At 44.8% G+C, this 10,205-nt stretch overlaps 2 protein-coding genes across 2 annotated transcripts; one reads left to right on the top strand and one right to left on the bottom strand.

The window, feature by feature from the left end:
* Window positions 1-215: 215 nt before the first annotated feature.
* Window positions 216-3,745, bottom strand: mesd (mesoderm development LRP chaperone). The gene is made up of 3 exons (XM_037094540.1): window positions 3,567-3,745; window positions 1,905-2,137; window positions 216-1,001 (listed from the first exon to the last, which is right to left on the bottom strand). Exons 1-3 carry the CDS (start codon window positions 3,720-3,722, stop codon window positions 734-736), a joined length of 657 nt encoding a protein of 218 aa, XP_036950435.1. The 5' UTR covers window positions 3,723-3,745; the 3' UTR covers window positions 216-733.
* Window positions 3,746-6,403: 2,658 nt separating this feature from the next.
* On the top strand, window positions 6,404-9,905 carry tlnrd1 (talin rod domain containing 1). Its single transcript, XM_037096165.1, has one exon. It carries the CDS (start codon window positions 8,258-8,260, stop codon window positions 9,320-9,322), a length of 1,065 nt encoding a protein of 354 aa, XP_036952060.1. The 5' UTR covers window positions 6,404-8,257; the 3' UTR covers window positions 9,323-9,905.
* Window positions 9,906-10,205: the final 300 nt, after the last annotated feature.

Genomic DNA, 10,205 nt, shown 5'->3' with positions numbered 1-10,205 from the left:
CTGCATTGTGTAATCCCATAAGCATGCTTCTCTTATGTTAATACTGCTTAGTCTGGGATATAAAGAAATCTGATTTTGTGTTCAGGTGATGACACTGACACTACTCCAGTAAAGCCAGTATCTGTGCTCTAAGGACCAGTGGGGTGAGAGGTGTGATGTCCTCACACTGGAGCTCCAGAAGACATGTGATTCAAATCGAAGCAGTGACAGATATCTCACTCAATTATATACAAAAGTTTATTTCTATGTTCAGTAAAAAATCAGACAGAAAACGTGGGTGCTGCTTTTGAACCAAATCATGACGTGCTCGGTACACAGACTCCATGTTTGTTCCAGAAAAACAGAAAAGAAGAGAAATGTTAATCATTTTTACTTTGAGTACCAGTCAAACAATGTGTGCACATATCTTTTTCATTGGGTGATAATCAAACAAGAGAACATAACTAAAGAAACCAGACTTTACGACTGATTTGAAGAGCTTGTTCTCACTCTGTGACAAAGTGAAACATGTTCCAGTGAGGGCGAGGCAGAGAGAAGATCGTATATCAGCAGCTGACGTGAGTGTACTCAACACAATTAATGAGTTTTCTCATGCCACTAACTGACTCTGAACCAGTGGACCTTCATATGGTCCTGCAGGCCCTCATGAGTTCACTGCTCACAGACTGGCTGTTACATTAACACGTTTAAGAAAGGGGACCTGCTGTTCCTCCTCTCCCTCAGCATCACTCCATCACAGCTCCTGTTTCAGATGGCTGGCACTGTTCCCTTCCACGTCGGGCTTCTTGCCCTCACTCTTCTTCTTGCTCTTCTTCTTGGAGTTGACTTCATTCTGCTGCTTGTGTTTGGCGTCGTCCTTCTTGGCAGCCTTCCCGGGGAACACCTGTCCCTCTACAGTGACTTCCACGCAGCGGTCCTGTGACACGAGGAAATCTTTGACCTCCCAGGCCATGCTGCCATCCCGCAGCATGAAGATCACCCTGTTGGAGCCCACCACGAACCTGCAGGAGGACACGGGAGGAAACCAGGTGGTCATGTTCACTGCTAGACTGCTCTTCATTGCTGTTTATTTCAGCTGAATTCATTACAAGTAATTCAACTTCAATTCAAACTTACTATAACAGAACATACAAAGAGTTGCCTGAGATAAGGAGCCCATAGTTGCTCTGATAAGGATCTGAGAGTGTTGTGATTCTGACAGTGTGTTTTTGAAAGATGAAAGTGTGACCAGTATTGCACTTTGGATTATTAAGTTCTAGACCTGTTTCGGTCATCTGCACTGCATTAAAAAGGGGGTTGTGTTGACCATCATTTTTAACAAGTTCTACAGGAAAAGATGAATAAATCCAATTATAACTGTTAAGGGACCTCACACAAAACATCCCCACTGATTTTAAAATGTCTGTAATGAGGTCCATAGTTAGTAACAGACGCTATGATGTGATGGAGGTAGTTGAAAGTAATAGTTGCATACTGCCATTTATCCAAAGTTAAATCATTTTGCACCTGATCTTTCTGCTGATGAAGACAATGAGATGTGATGTAAAACTAATATGTTGAACAGCTGCTATAGTGTCTACAAACCACCAGGTGTCACTGTGCTCACAGTGTTTCATGTTTCAAAGCCTCACATTTCAAAAGTACTGAAGCTTATTCTGGTTTTGTTCTCACATAGCTACTTATTTGTGATAGATGATGATTTATTGGCTAATCCAGCTGACAGAAACTTGCAACAGACACTGACTGCAGGCCAAGCTGGTCTGAAGTAAGCCCTTTTGAAAAGCTGCTTCACACAGTTGTAGTTTATCAGAAAACCTGCGGTGACCTGTGGTTTACAAGCTACACTCCGGAGAGCCATGCTGGTGTGCTCAGGCTGTCTCTGAATGAGTTCAGTGAGTGACTACCTCTGAATATCATAGTTGGCGTTGAAGAGGCTGCCCTGCCACAGGCCTGTGATCTCCTCCGTCTCTTTCTCTGTGGGATCTCCTGACACTGTAGCAAACACCATCAGAGTCCTGCCCTTCTTGGACATCTTGAGCAGCTCCTCTGGCTTGGAGGCGTCCACTTTGGAGAAATCGATGGGGGGAGGAGACCTCTTGTGCTCTGGGAGGTCACCTTCTTCAATGTCATCATCCTCCTGTGGAACAAAGAGGACAAATTTTGTACGATGAGTCATGAGAGGTTGAGACGGCTGGTACATGATGAACCACTGCATCACACTGACAGATCCTGGCTGTAGTTCACATAGCTGCTAGTGTTGTACCAAACCCATTCAAAATACTGTGGCCTAGCACACTGTTCAGACCTCTTCAAGTATGCACTCACAACATTTCTACCTTTACATACACCACTCTTCAGCAAGGCATTAATACAATCCGGCAGTGGAATACAATGATGAAAATGTGTTTACTCAGGTGGTGTACTTGAGTTGATTTTAAGATACCTGTATTACCATTCCATGGTCCTCAGGCCTGTCACAATAATGATGTTATCGACTTGTTGTATTAAACCTGGACTCAACCAGCCAGTGTGTCTTTGTTTCAAATCAGTGGCAGAGAAAACGAGGCAGGACGTGGTCAGCCAGTTACTGCCTGGTGAGGAAGGAAATGACTCTTCATCACTGTCAAATGTGTAATATCTATTCAAGTTCAGGTTTTGTTAGCAGAGCTGAAGGCTCCCTTTCATTTATTGCTTTGGCTGTTTTGTTTTCTTGTCTGAGAAGCAAATTACTTCTCACATCCAAACTGAATTTGTCTTTCAGTGAGTGAACTTAATCATTCACTGAACACTTCATTATAACACAGAGCACTGACATTAGGTGGTATTACTGTCTTCTTCTTTTGATGCTGCTTCACCACAGGCCTGTTATACACCCGTTACATGACCTTCCTGACGCCACCCTCCCCTTTCACCCAGGCTTGGGAGAGGCAGTTAGGAATGCAGCACTGCCCTGGGGATCAGTGTCTGATTCAAGGACACCCTCGACATGTGGACAGGAAGTGGTGGGTTTCAAACCACCAACCTTGTAATCAGTAGACAACCCGCTCTTCCTGCTGAGTCAGCAGTATCAGCACTGTTGAGGTGCTTGAGTTTCAGTTGAGTGGGAAGAGTTTCAAAGTGAACTCGATGAGAAACATGTTGACTTACAAAATAATCTTAATATCTATTAAAACGCACTTCTACTTTAATGTATCAGAGACTGTATACGAGACTGTGAAATGATGTGACCTTTTCATCCTGAACTACACCTCTGACTCCAGGTCAGTGGCTGGCTGCTCTTCACTGATGGCTCGTCTGTTCTGACACTTGTGTGACATTTTGAGTGCAGTAGTTGTGGCAGAGTGTTTAACACAGTGGTTGCTATCTGACACACAACTAACATTAACACTGCAGGTCTAACGATAGACACTTATTTCAACAAACTACTGACTGATGAGATATTGCTGTTAGACACTGAGACGCTCAGGTTACTGATGATGTGTTGTTAGCTAACAGTGCTTATCTTGCTAACGGCTAGGCTAGCAGCTAGCTCAAGTCTGACTGACTGAACCAACACGTGAACGCACCTCCCACTGTTCCAGCAGCCGCGCCATGTCTGCATCGTTGTAGTCTCGGATATCCTTCTTTTTCTTGGGCTTATCTTTGCTTTCGGCCGCTAAAATGCAAAGCAGGAGCGTGGAGAGCAGGAGCACCGCACATCTCCACCTGAAGTCGGACGCCATGTTTACAGATGGAGCGTTCTCATTGGCTCCGGAGTATGCCGGTCACGAGACGGGAGGGGCGTGTCAGAGCAGTAAAATGCCAACCGGTAGCACGAAGACCACTTGAGGGATTTTCAAAATAAAACTAGAATTAATTCATTCTAACATCTTGCTCTACTTCAGCTGCACTGCTTATATTTATCTTCCTGATGCTATACTAATAGTATACACACTATATACTACTTTACTCATACATTTCTCATAGCACCTTTGAAAAACATAGTTTACAAAGTGCATATTATGCTGATTGTGAAGGTTTTAAACATATATCTTTCAGATAAAAACGTTTGTAAGTGTGGCCCACTTTATGATCTGAATGACCCGAATAGTCCTTTGAGTCCAGCTTCATCTATTTTGAAAAAACTAAGTGTTGATGATGAATTGAGGAGCCTGGGGATGAAGCTGCTCTATAGGATGGTGGTCTGGCATATATTTATTAGTTTTTGGACAACAATGGAGCTCTGTGGCACAGAGAGAGTGTGTATCAGGCTTTAGATACATAGACTTGTTGGTAGGATCAGTAGAAATTTACCAGGTCTTTAGTTTTGAAGAAAGGTGCTTTTTTGATTTACAGCACTTTTTTGCACTTAAATGTTAATATGGTCAGGAAGCACAATAATAGAAATATGTCCATTAGTAAGAGTGAGGGAGGAAGTTCAGAGGCAGGAAACACAGTGGATGATAAAATAAAGGTAAAAAAAAAATGTGGCTGTATTATTGAGACGGTTAGAGAGCTGTGTGAGCAGGTCACCAGAGCGCAGGGTCGTGCAGATCAGAGATCAGTCTAGCTGACAAACTGTGGAGCTGTTTCCTCTCTGGCCGACTCCACCCAATGGCACTGTGCCCTGTGCAGCTGCAGCCCCACTGACAGTACAACAGCCCTCACATTCACTCACAGTGTGTTCGTCATAGCCTCTTACCAACAAGAAAAGGGGGTTTGATACTGTGCAAATACCTGAGCTTCATCATTCCCTATGTACAAACTATAGAATCTGTGACTCTTTAAAGATACACAAGATATTCAATGATTTACACATACCCAGTACACTCAGAACACATGTACCAATGTAATGTTCACCAAAAGCTCCAAGTTAAGTAACATATCTGTTTAAATGTGAACCAGTCCATTCACCCTACTAGGTAAACAGTGGTGAATGCTTTCACATCATCTTTTAACATGTAAAACAAAGATAATGTCTTTACTACAAACCTTTGTCTGCTAATTCATTCCATTCAGAACAAATTAAATAAATTCAGGACCATGACAGTTCACAGTAACTGGATTAGTTTTGCAGACTTCAATAAGTTGACAATCCTGTAAAATGCACAAGAGCGTCATGTAAACATCTGTTCCTGCTGACACATGTATTAGTGTCCAGTGATATTTTGTGTCTGCGTCCTTGTTTGAAGAATTAAGAAAGAAAAACACACACAACATTTTGGCCTCCACGCTGACTCATTGTCCCTCAGTGCTCCACTAAACACAACATAGAGCCATAGTAAAACTGGACTGGCTTCCTTTATTATCAGCTCATATCACCCACATCTGTGTCTGGTGACTGGATGACGTCTCTGACAGCATTATTCTCAACAGATACAGGTTTCACATTTCACTGCCAAGAGACACACCACAATGTGCAGTTATGGAGCAGTGATGTACCAACCCCTGCAAGTATACATATATATTTTAATCAATTATGTGCCATTTCATACAGTTAAGAGCCAAATCTGCCAAGATTTTTTACATTTAGAAAATGTCTACTGTTGTTTCCTCACAAAGCAACACATAAAAATGTTAAAATGAGTGATGCAACCTCACAAATGTTAAATAGATATCCTGAAAGATTGTGAACACTAATGAGAAATAGTCGATCCAGTAAAGTTTCAAGTTTATTTCTATTACATCGCAATTTAAAAGCAGACATGTTTTGCACCAAAGTGCTTCACGAAAATAGACATATACTTAAACAGAGGCATAAAGGAACATAAAGCACAGTGGTGGTGGCTGCCATGCAAGGTGCTGACCACCACATCAGGGGCAGTTCTGGGATCAGTATCTAACCCAAGAACACTCTGACCAGTATGCTGACCAGAGGAATCTGACCAGTGACCTCGGGGACATTAAACGTCCTCACATCTACTCACTAGTCCGTCTTTACAGGCCACTTTACTTACACACTGTTCTAACTCTGACTTTACAACTTGTACATTGATCAGTTTATAGAAAACCTGGATAGTAATTGTGCAGTAAGACTCTTAGTGGTGGAGACGTTTCAGTCATGTGACCGTGATGTCGTCTGTTTGTAGCCTAACATTAGTTTCTTACTGCTACACAGTTAATGTAGCTTCATAAATAACACAGTGGTGTTCTTCTGTGAAGATTATCTTGATGAACTATACCTGAAGGTGTCATGACCTTGTTTTTGACACAGAGATTAATTTCTGTAATATTCAGAAATCGCTTTTTGTCGAGGGAACCAGGGCAATGCTAATTACAGGGTTAACCTACAAAAATCATCCCTACACCACACTATACTCTAAATTAGAATTTTCAAAACCTTTTGGAAAACATGAATGTTTCATATTTTACATAAGGCATTTGTTTCCTGACAAAAAAAAGTCTACATTCAGTTTTATGCTTCTTGTGTTGCTGGGAATACAACTCAGGTATGGATGCTGAGTCATTCATTTAAATTGTAAAGGTAGTATAACTGAAATTGAGATTCAAAAATGCCGTAAACGGTTTATAAAATATCTATTCAGCCATCTATCTGTCTACTTTATTATAGCTTGATGGGGGACCTCTGTGGTCAACCAGTGGCTGGTTGCAGCTGGGACGACTACAGCTCGACTTTTATTGTGAAAGGCGCGCTTCCGGCCCCGCCGCAGCCCGCCGTGCTGTGCGCAGACTTGCCGCAGCAGCGATGTCTCATGGCAGATCCGCAGCCAGTCCTGAAAGTAAAACCAGTCGTCAAACTCCCCGCACCTCTGTAGCCGCCGTGTGACTGGAATCTTCCCCAGCGTCGTCGTGAACGTGAGACAACAAGCAGCCGACAGACATGGTGGGAAGCTAACTTTCAGCGATGGGCTCCTTGTGTTGTTCCGTTGCTACAACTTGGCCGAGTCCAGCAGCCGTTCAGCCGACCACACCCTCCCCGCTTCCTCATAGTCCTGCAGCGGGAGCGCGCAGCTCGACTTTGAATCTGTGGGAATAACGGACGCTACTTCCAGCTTCGCTCACGGTTTGGTGGCCGTCAACCTGCCGAGACAAGTGACTTTAACTCGCTAAGAGGACCGACTGGCATGGCTGTGAGCGGCGAGTCCCCACAGAGGATATGCGGGGCCACACAGTCTGTGGTCCCGAGTTAAGCCGCGGAGGAGCGGGAGGGCGGACGGGCGGACGATGCATATGGAGTCGCTGCGACCGGAGCAACTGCTAGCTTCTCACCCAGGGCTGTGTCTGAAGAAGAAGAGGTTGAAAGTGGACTGAGGGGGCTGTGTTGAGGGAAGAGTCGGCTTCTCGGTGGATTTTACTTGGGAGGACTCATGAAATGATGGTGCTGGAGGGAAACACAAGTCTTCCCGCTGTCCAGAAGAGCTGCCCGGGTGGTGCCCTGTTTGTTACCAGCATGAGTACACCAGGCCGGACACACTCATCGGGAACACGTTGGACGAGATCTCGGTGCTGTTTCAGGCTACTTGCTGTGATGCGAGTGGACACAAAATGACATCCTGTTGAACGTAGTTGTAAAAAGGCATCTAACGTCATCAGTAGTACACAGGCAGTTCAGCAGATGTAATTCCAGTTGGGAATGTGGTCCTGATTGCAAAGATAAGGAGATTTTGACATTATTTTTTATAATTCTCAGTCTGCACTTTGCCTTTTAGAAGGCACCTTGGTGGCACTGCAGTTTGTGTGTGATTTTTTAATTTTTCTTTTTTAACTCAACAACCTGTGAATTCTTCTGGGACTACAATGAGAATATTGACTTTTTGGATTATGATGTTCAGGGCATTTAAATTAACTTGTCAAGATAAGAGCCTGTAGCTTATTACACTGATCACGCAGAAATTGTGTTGTCATTGTAAAATCACTAATAACCAAGGCCAATAACTGGGAACATGCCAGATCATAGTTTCGACTTTTATTTTGATATACTTTAGAGACACACACATTGATGATGGGGATGTCATTCAAACACAAGTAAATGCAGTAATTGAGTTTTGCTCTTTCTACATGTTTACATTGAGAATACATGTCCTGTGTATCAGCATATAATGTACAGCTGATTTCCTATACTCTGAAGGAATTTGAAGAAGACTGTTTGGCCAGTTGTTATTTAAACACGTCTGTAAAAACGCAGTGTGCTGAGGCTTCATGGGAATTTAGACATGTCTTGAACAGTACAATGCAGCAGCAGCAGCAGTCAAATATAGATAAGTGAACCCCTCCAGAAGAGCAGTTTGACCCTCTCTCCCCCACCTCCCTCCTTATTATGGCTAGTGGTGGTTCTGGCAAATCAGCTAGCGAGGGATCAACCAGCACACCCACTGGCAGTTTGCAGCAGAGGAAGCGTCTCTCCTCCGTCTGTGACACATGTAAGGGCAAGATGCAGCTGGTGGCCGACCTCCTGCTGCTGTCCAGCGAGACCAGGCCGGTCATGACCTCTGAGGGCGTGGCAGTGGCCGACACCTTCGACCAGTGCCGCGACACGGTCATCGCCAGGACTAAAGAGCTCTCCATTCTCACCCACGACATTCAGAGCCAGCTCAACATGGGCCGCTTCACAGAGGTGGGGGACCGCCTCCTGGAGATGGCAGACTTGGTGGTGTCTTTGACGGAGTGCTCAGCCCACGCTGCTTACTTAGCAGCCGTGGAGACCCCCGGCTCGCAGCCCTGTCTGCCGGGTCTGGTGGACCGCTACAAGGTGACCCGCTGCCGGCACGAAGTGGAGCAGAGCTGCGGCCTCCTCCGAGTCACGCCCTTGCCAGACCTCACTCCACAGCTCCTCCTCGAGCTCTCTCAGAACATCTCCACCAACCTCAAGAATCTGACAGACATCTCGTCACTGGCTAGCGAGAGGTCCAGGGATCGCTTTGCAAAAGAGCAGTTCAAACTGAGCGTCAAGAGCATGAGCACGAGCGGCACAGCCTTCCTGGCGTGTGTCAAAGAGGTGAAAACCCAGCCCAGTGAGCTGACCAGGAACCGCTGCGTCCTCTTCAGTGCTGCTCTGGTCCAGGCTGTCAGCGCCCTGGTCGGGTTCGCCACAGAGCCCCAGTTCCTTGGAAGAGCTGCAAGTATCTCCACTGAAGGGAAGGGGGTACAGACTGCAGTGTTAGGGGGGGCCATGAGTGTGGTTTCAGCCTGTGTCCTCCTCACTCAGGGCCTCAGGGATGTCGCACAGCATCCTGAGAGTAGCTCCAAAATGGCAGACTACCGCGAGCGCCTGCGTAACTCAGCGTGTGCCGTGTCAGACGGCTGCACTCTGCTCACTCAGGCACTCAGAGAACGCTCCTCTCCAAGGACGCTGCCGCCAGTCAACTCTCATTCTGTGAATTAGTTTAGGAAGAGGCGGCACGAGCTCCAGTCGCCTCTGTCCTATCCTGACGTACCAAAGAGACTCACCTGGGTTGTCCCTGTTCATCAGGTGTAGAGTCAGAGTAACATCAGAAGAAGGCTGTCTGTGGGTCTGTTCGTGTGGTTGAAGAGGAGCACTAACACAACCACTGCAGGGTTTAGTGTCGCGCTGGATGTGACGCAGACCTTGTTAGAAACTGACCCGGGCTCAGCTGACAGCCCGCTCTCACCAGCAGACAGCAGCCTTCAAACCTGAAAAGTTTACCTCAGTTTTCAGCTCCGGTGAAAACACCAGCCTTGATGATGGATGTAGCCTCGCTGTGTGAACCTATGGTTGGCTGACATGTGCTTTGTGAGATTGGAAAGAGTGATCTGAGTGTCTCAATGCTTGTTTTTTTTTTTTTTTTTTTCAATGTGTGAATTCTTATTTGGTAAAAGCTGCTGTGAGTGTGTGCCATAGGTTTTACACTATTTACCAGACTTCCCATAGTATTTTAAAGTGTTTTGATCGTGCATGTAATGGAGTATTTATTTCAACTATTAAAAATGTTGTTTCTGATATGCTGTTTTTGGGCTAATGTGCTTTAAATGCCAAATTCATATTTAGTTAAATGATCTATTCATACAAGTGACAAAAACTCATATGTCTGTCAGCTCAGGTGATCTGTCATGCTGATGATCTGGTGACATCTGTCCATGAGAGTCCTGCATCCACCCCCAAAATGGAGGTTAAATTAACTTTGTGGTATTCATAGCATTAAAATATACTTTTAAAACATCATGTTCTAATATGGCACCCTGTATACATGTTCTTTTTAAAGATATAACTAATGATTCAGTAAAAAAATGTTTCCTCTCATGAAAGA

Source organism: Acanthopagrus latus, chromosome 4, assembly GCF_904848185.1.
Source record: "Acanthopagrus latus isolate v.2019 chromosome 4, fAcaLat1.1, whole genome shotgun sequence".
Lineage (NCBI taxonomy): Eukaryota > Metazoa > Chordata > Actinopteri > Spariformes > Sparidae > Acanthopagrus > Acanthopagrus latus.
Note: the sequence above shows the minus strand (reverse complement) of the source record. Positions and strands in the feature narration are given on the sequence as shown.

Excerpts from the sequence above, each read along its gene's own strand:
- mesd (XM_037094540.1), bottom strand. The coding sequence starts at position 3,722 with ATGGCGTCCGACTTCAGGTGGAGATGTGCGGTGCTCCTGCTCTCCACG. Across the intron at positions 2,138-3,566 it reads GGCTGCTGGAACAGTGGGAG|GAGGATGATGACATTGAAGA; the intron begins GTGCGTTCACGT and ends TTTGTTCCACAG. Across the intron at positions 1,002-1,904 it reads GCCAACTATGATATTCAGAG|GTTCGTGGTGGGCTCCAACA; the intron begins GTAGTCACTCAC and ends GTCCTCCTGCAG.
- tlnrd1 (XM_037096165.1), top strand. The coding sequence starts at position 8,258 with ATGGCTAGTGGTGGTTCTGGCAAATCAGCTAGCGAGGGATCAACCAGC.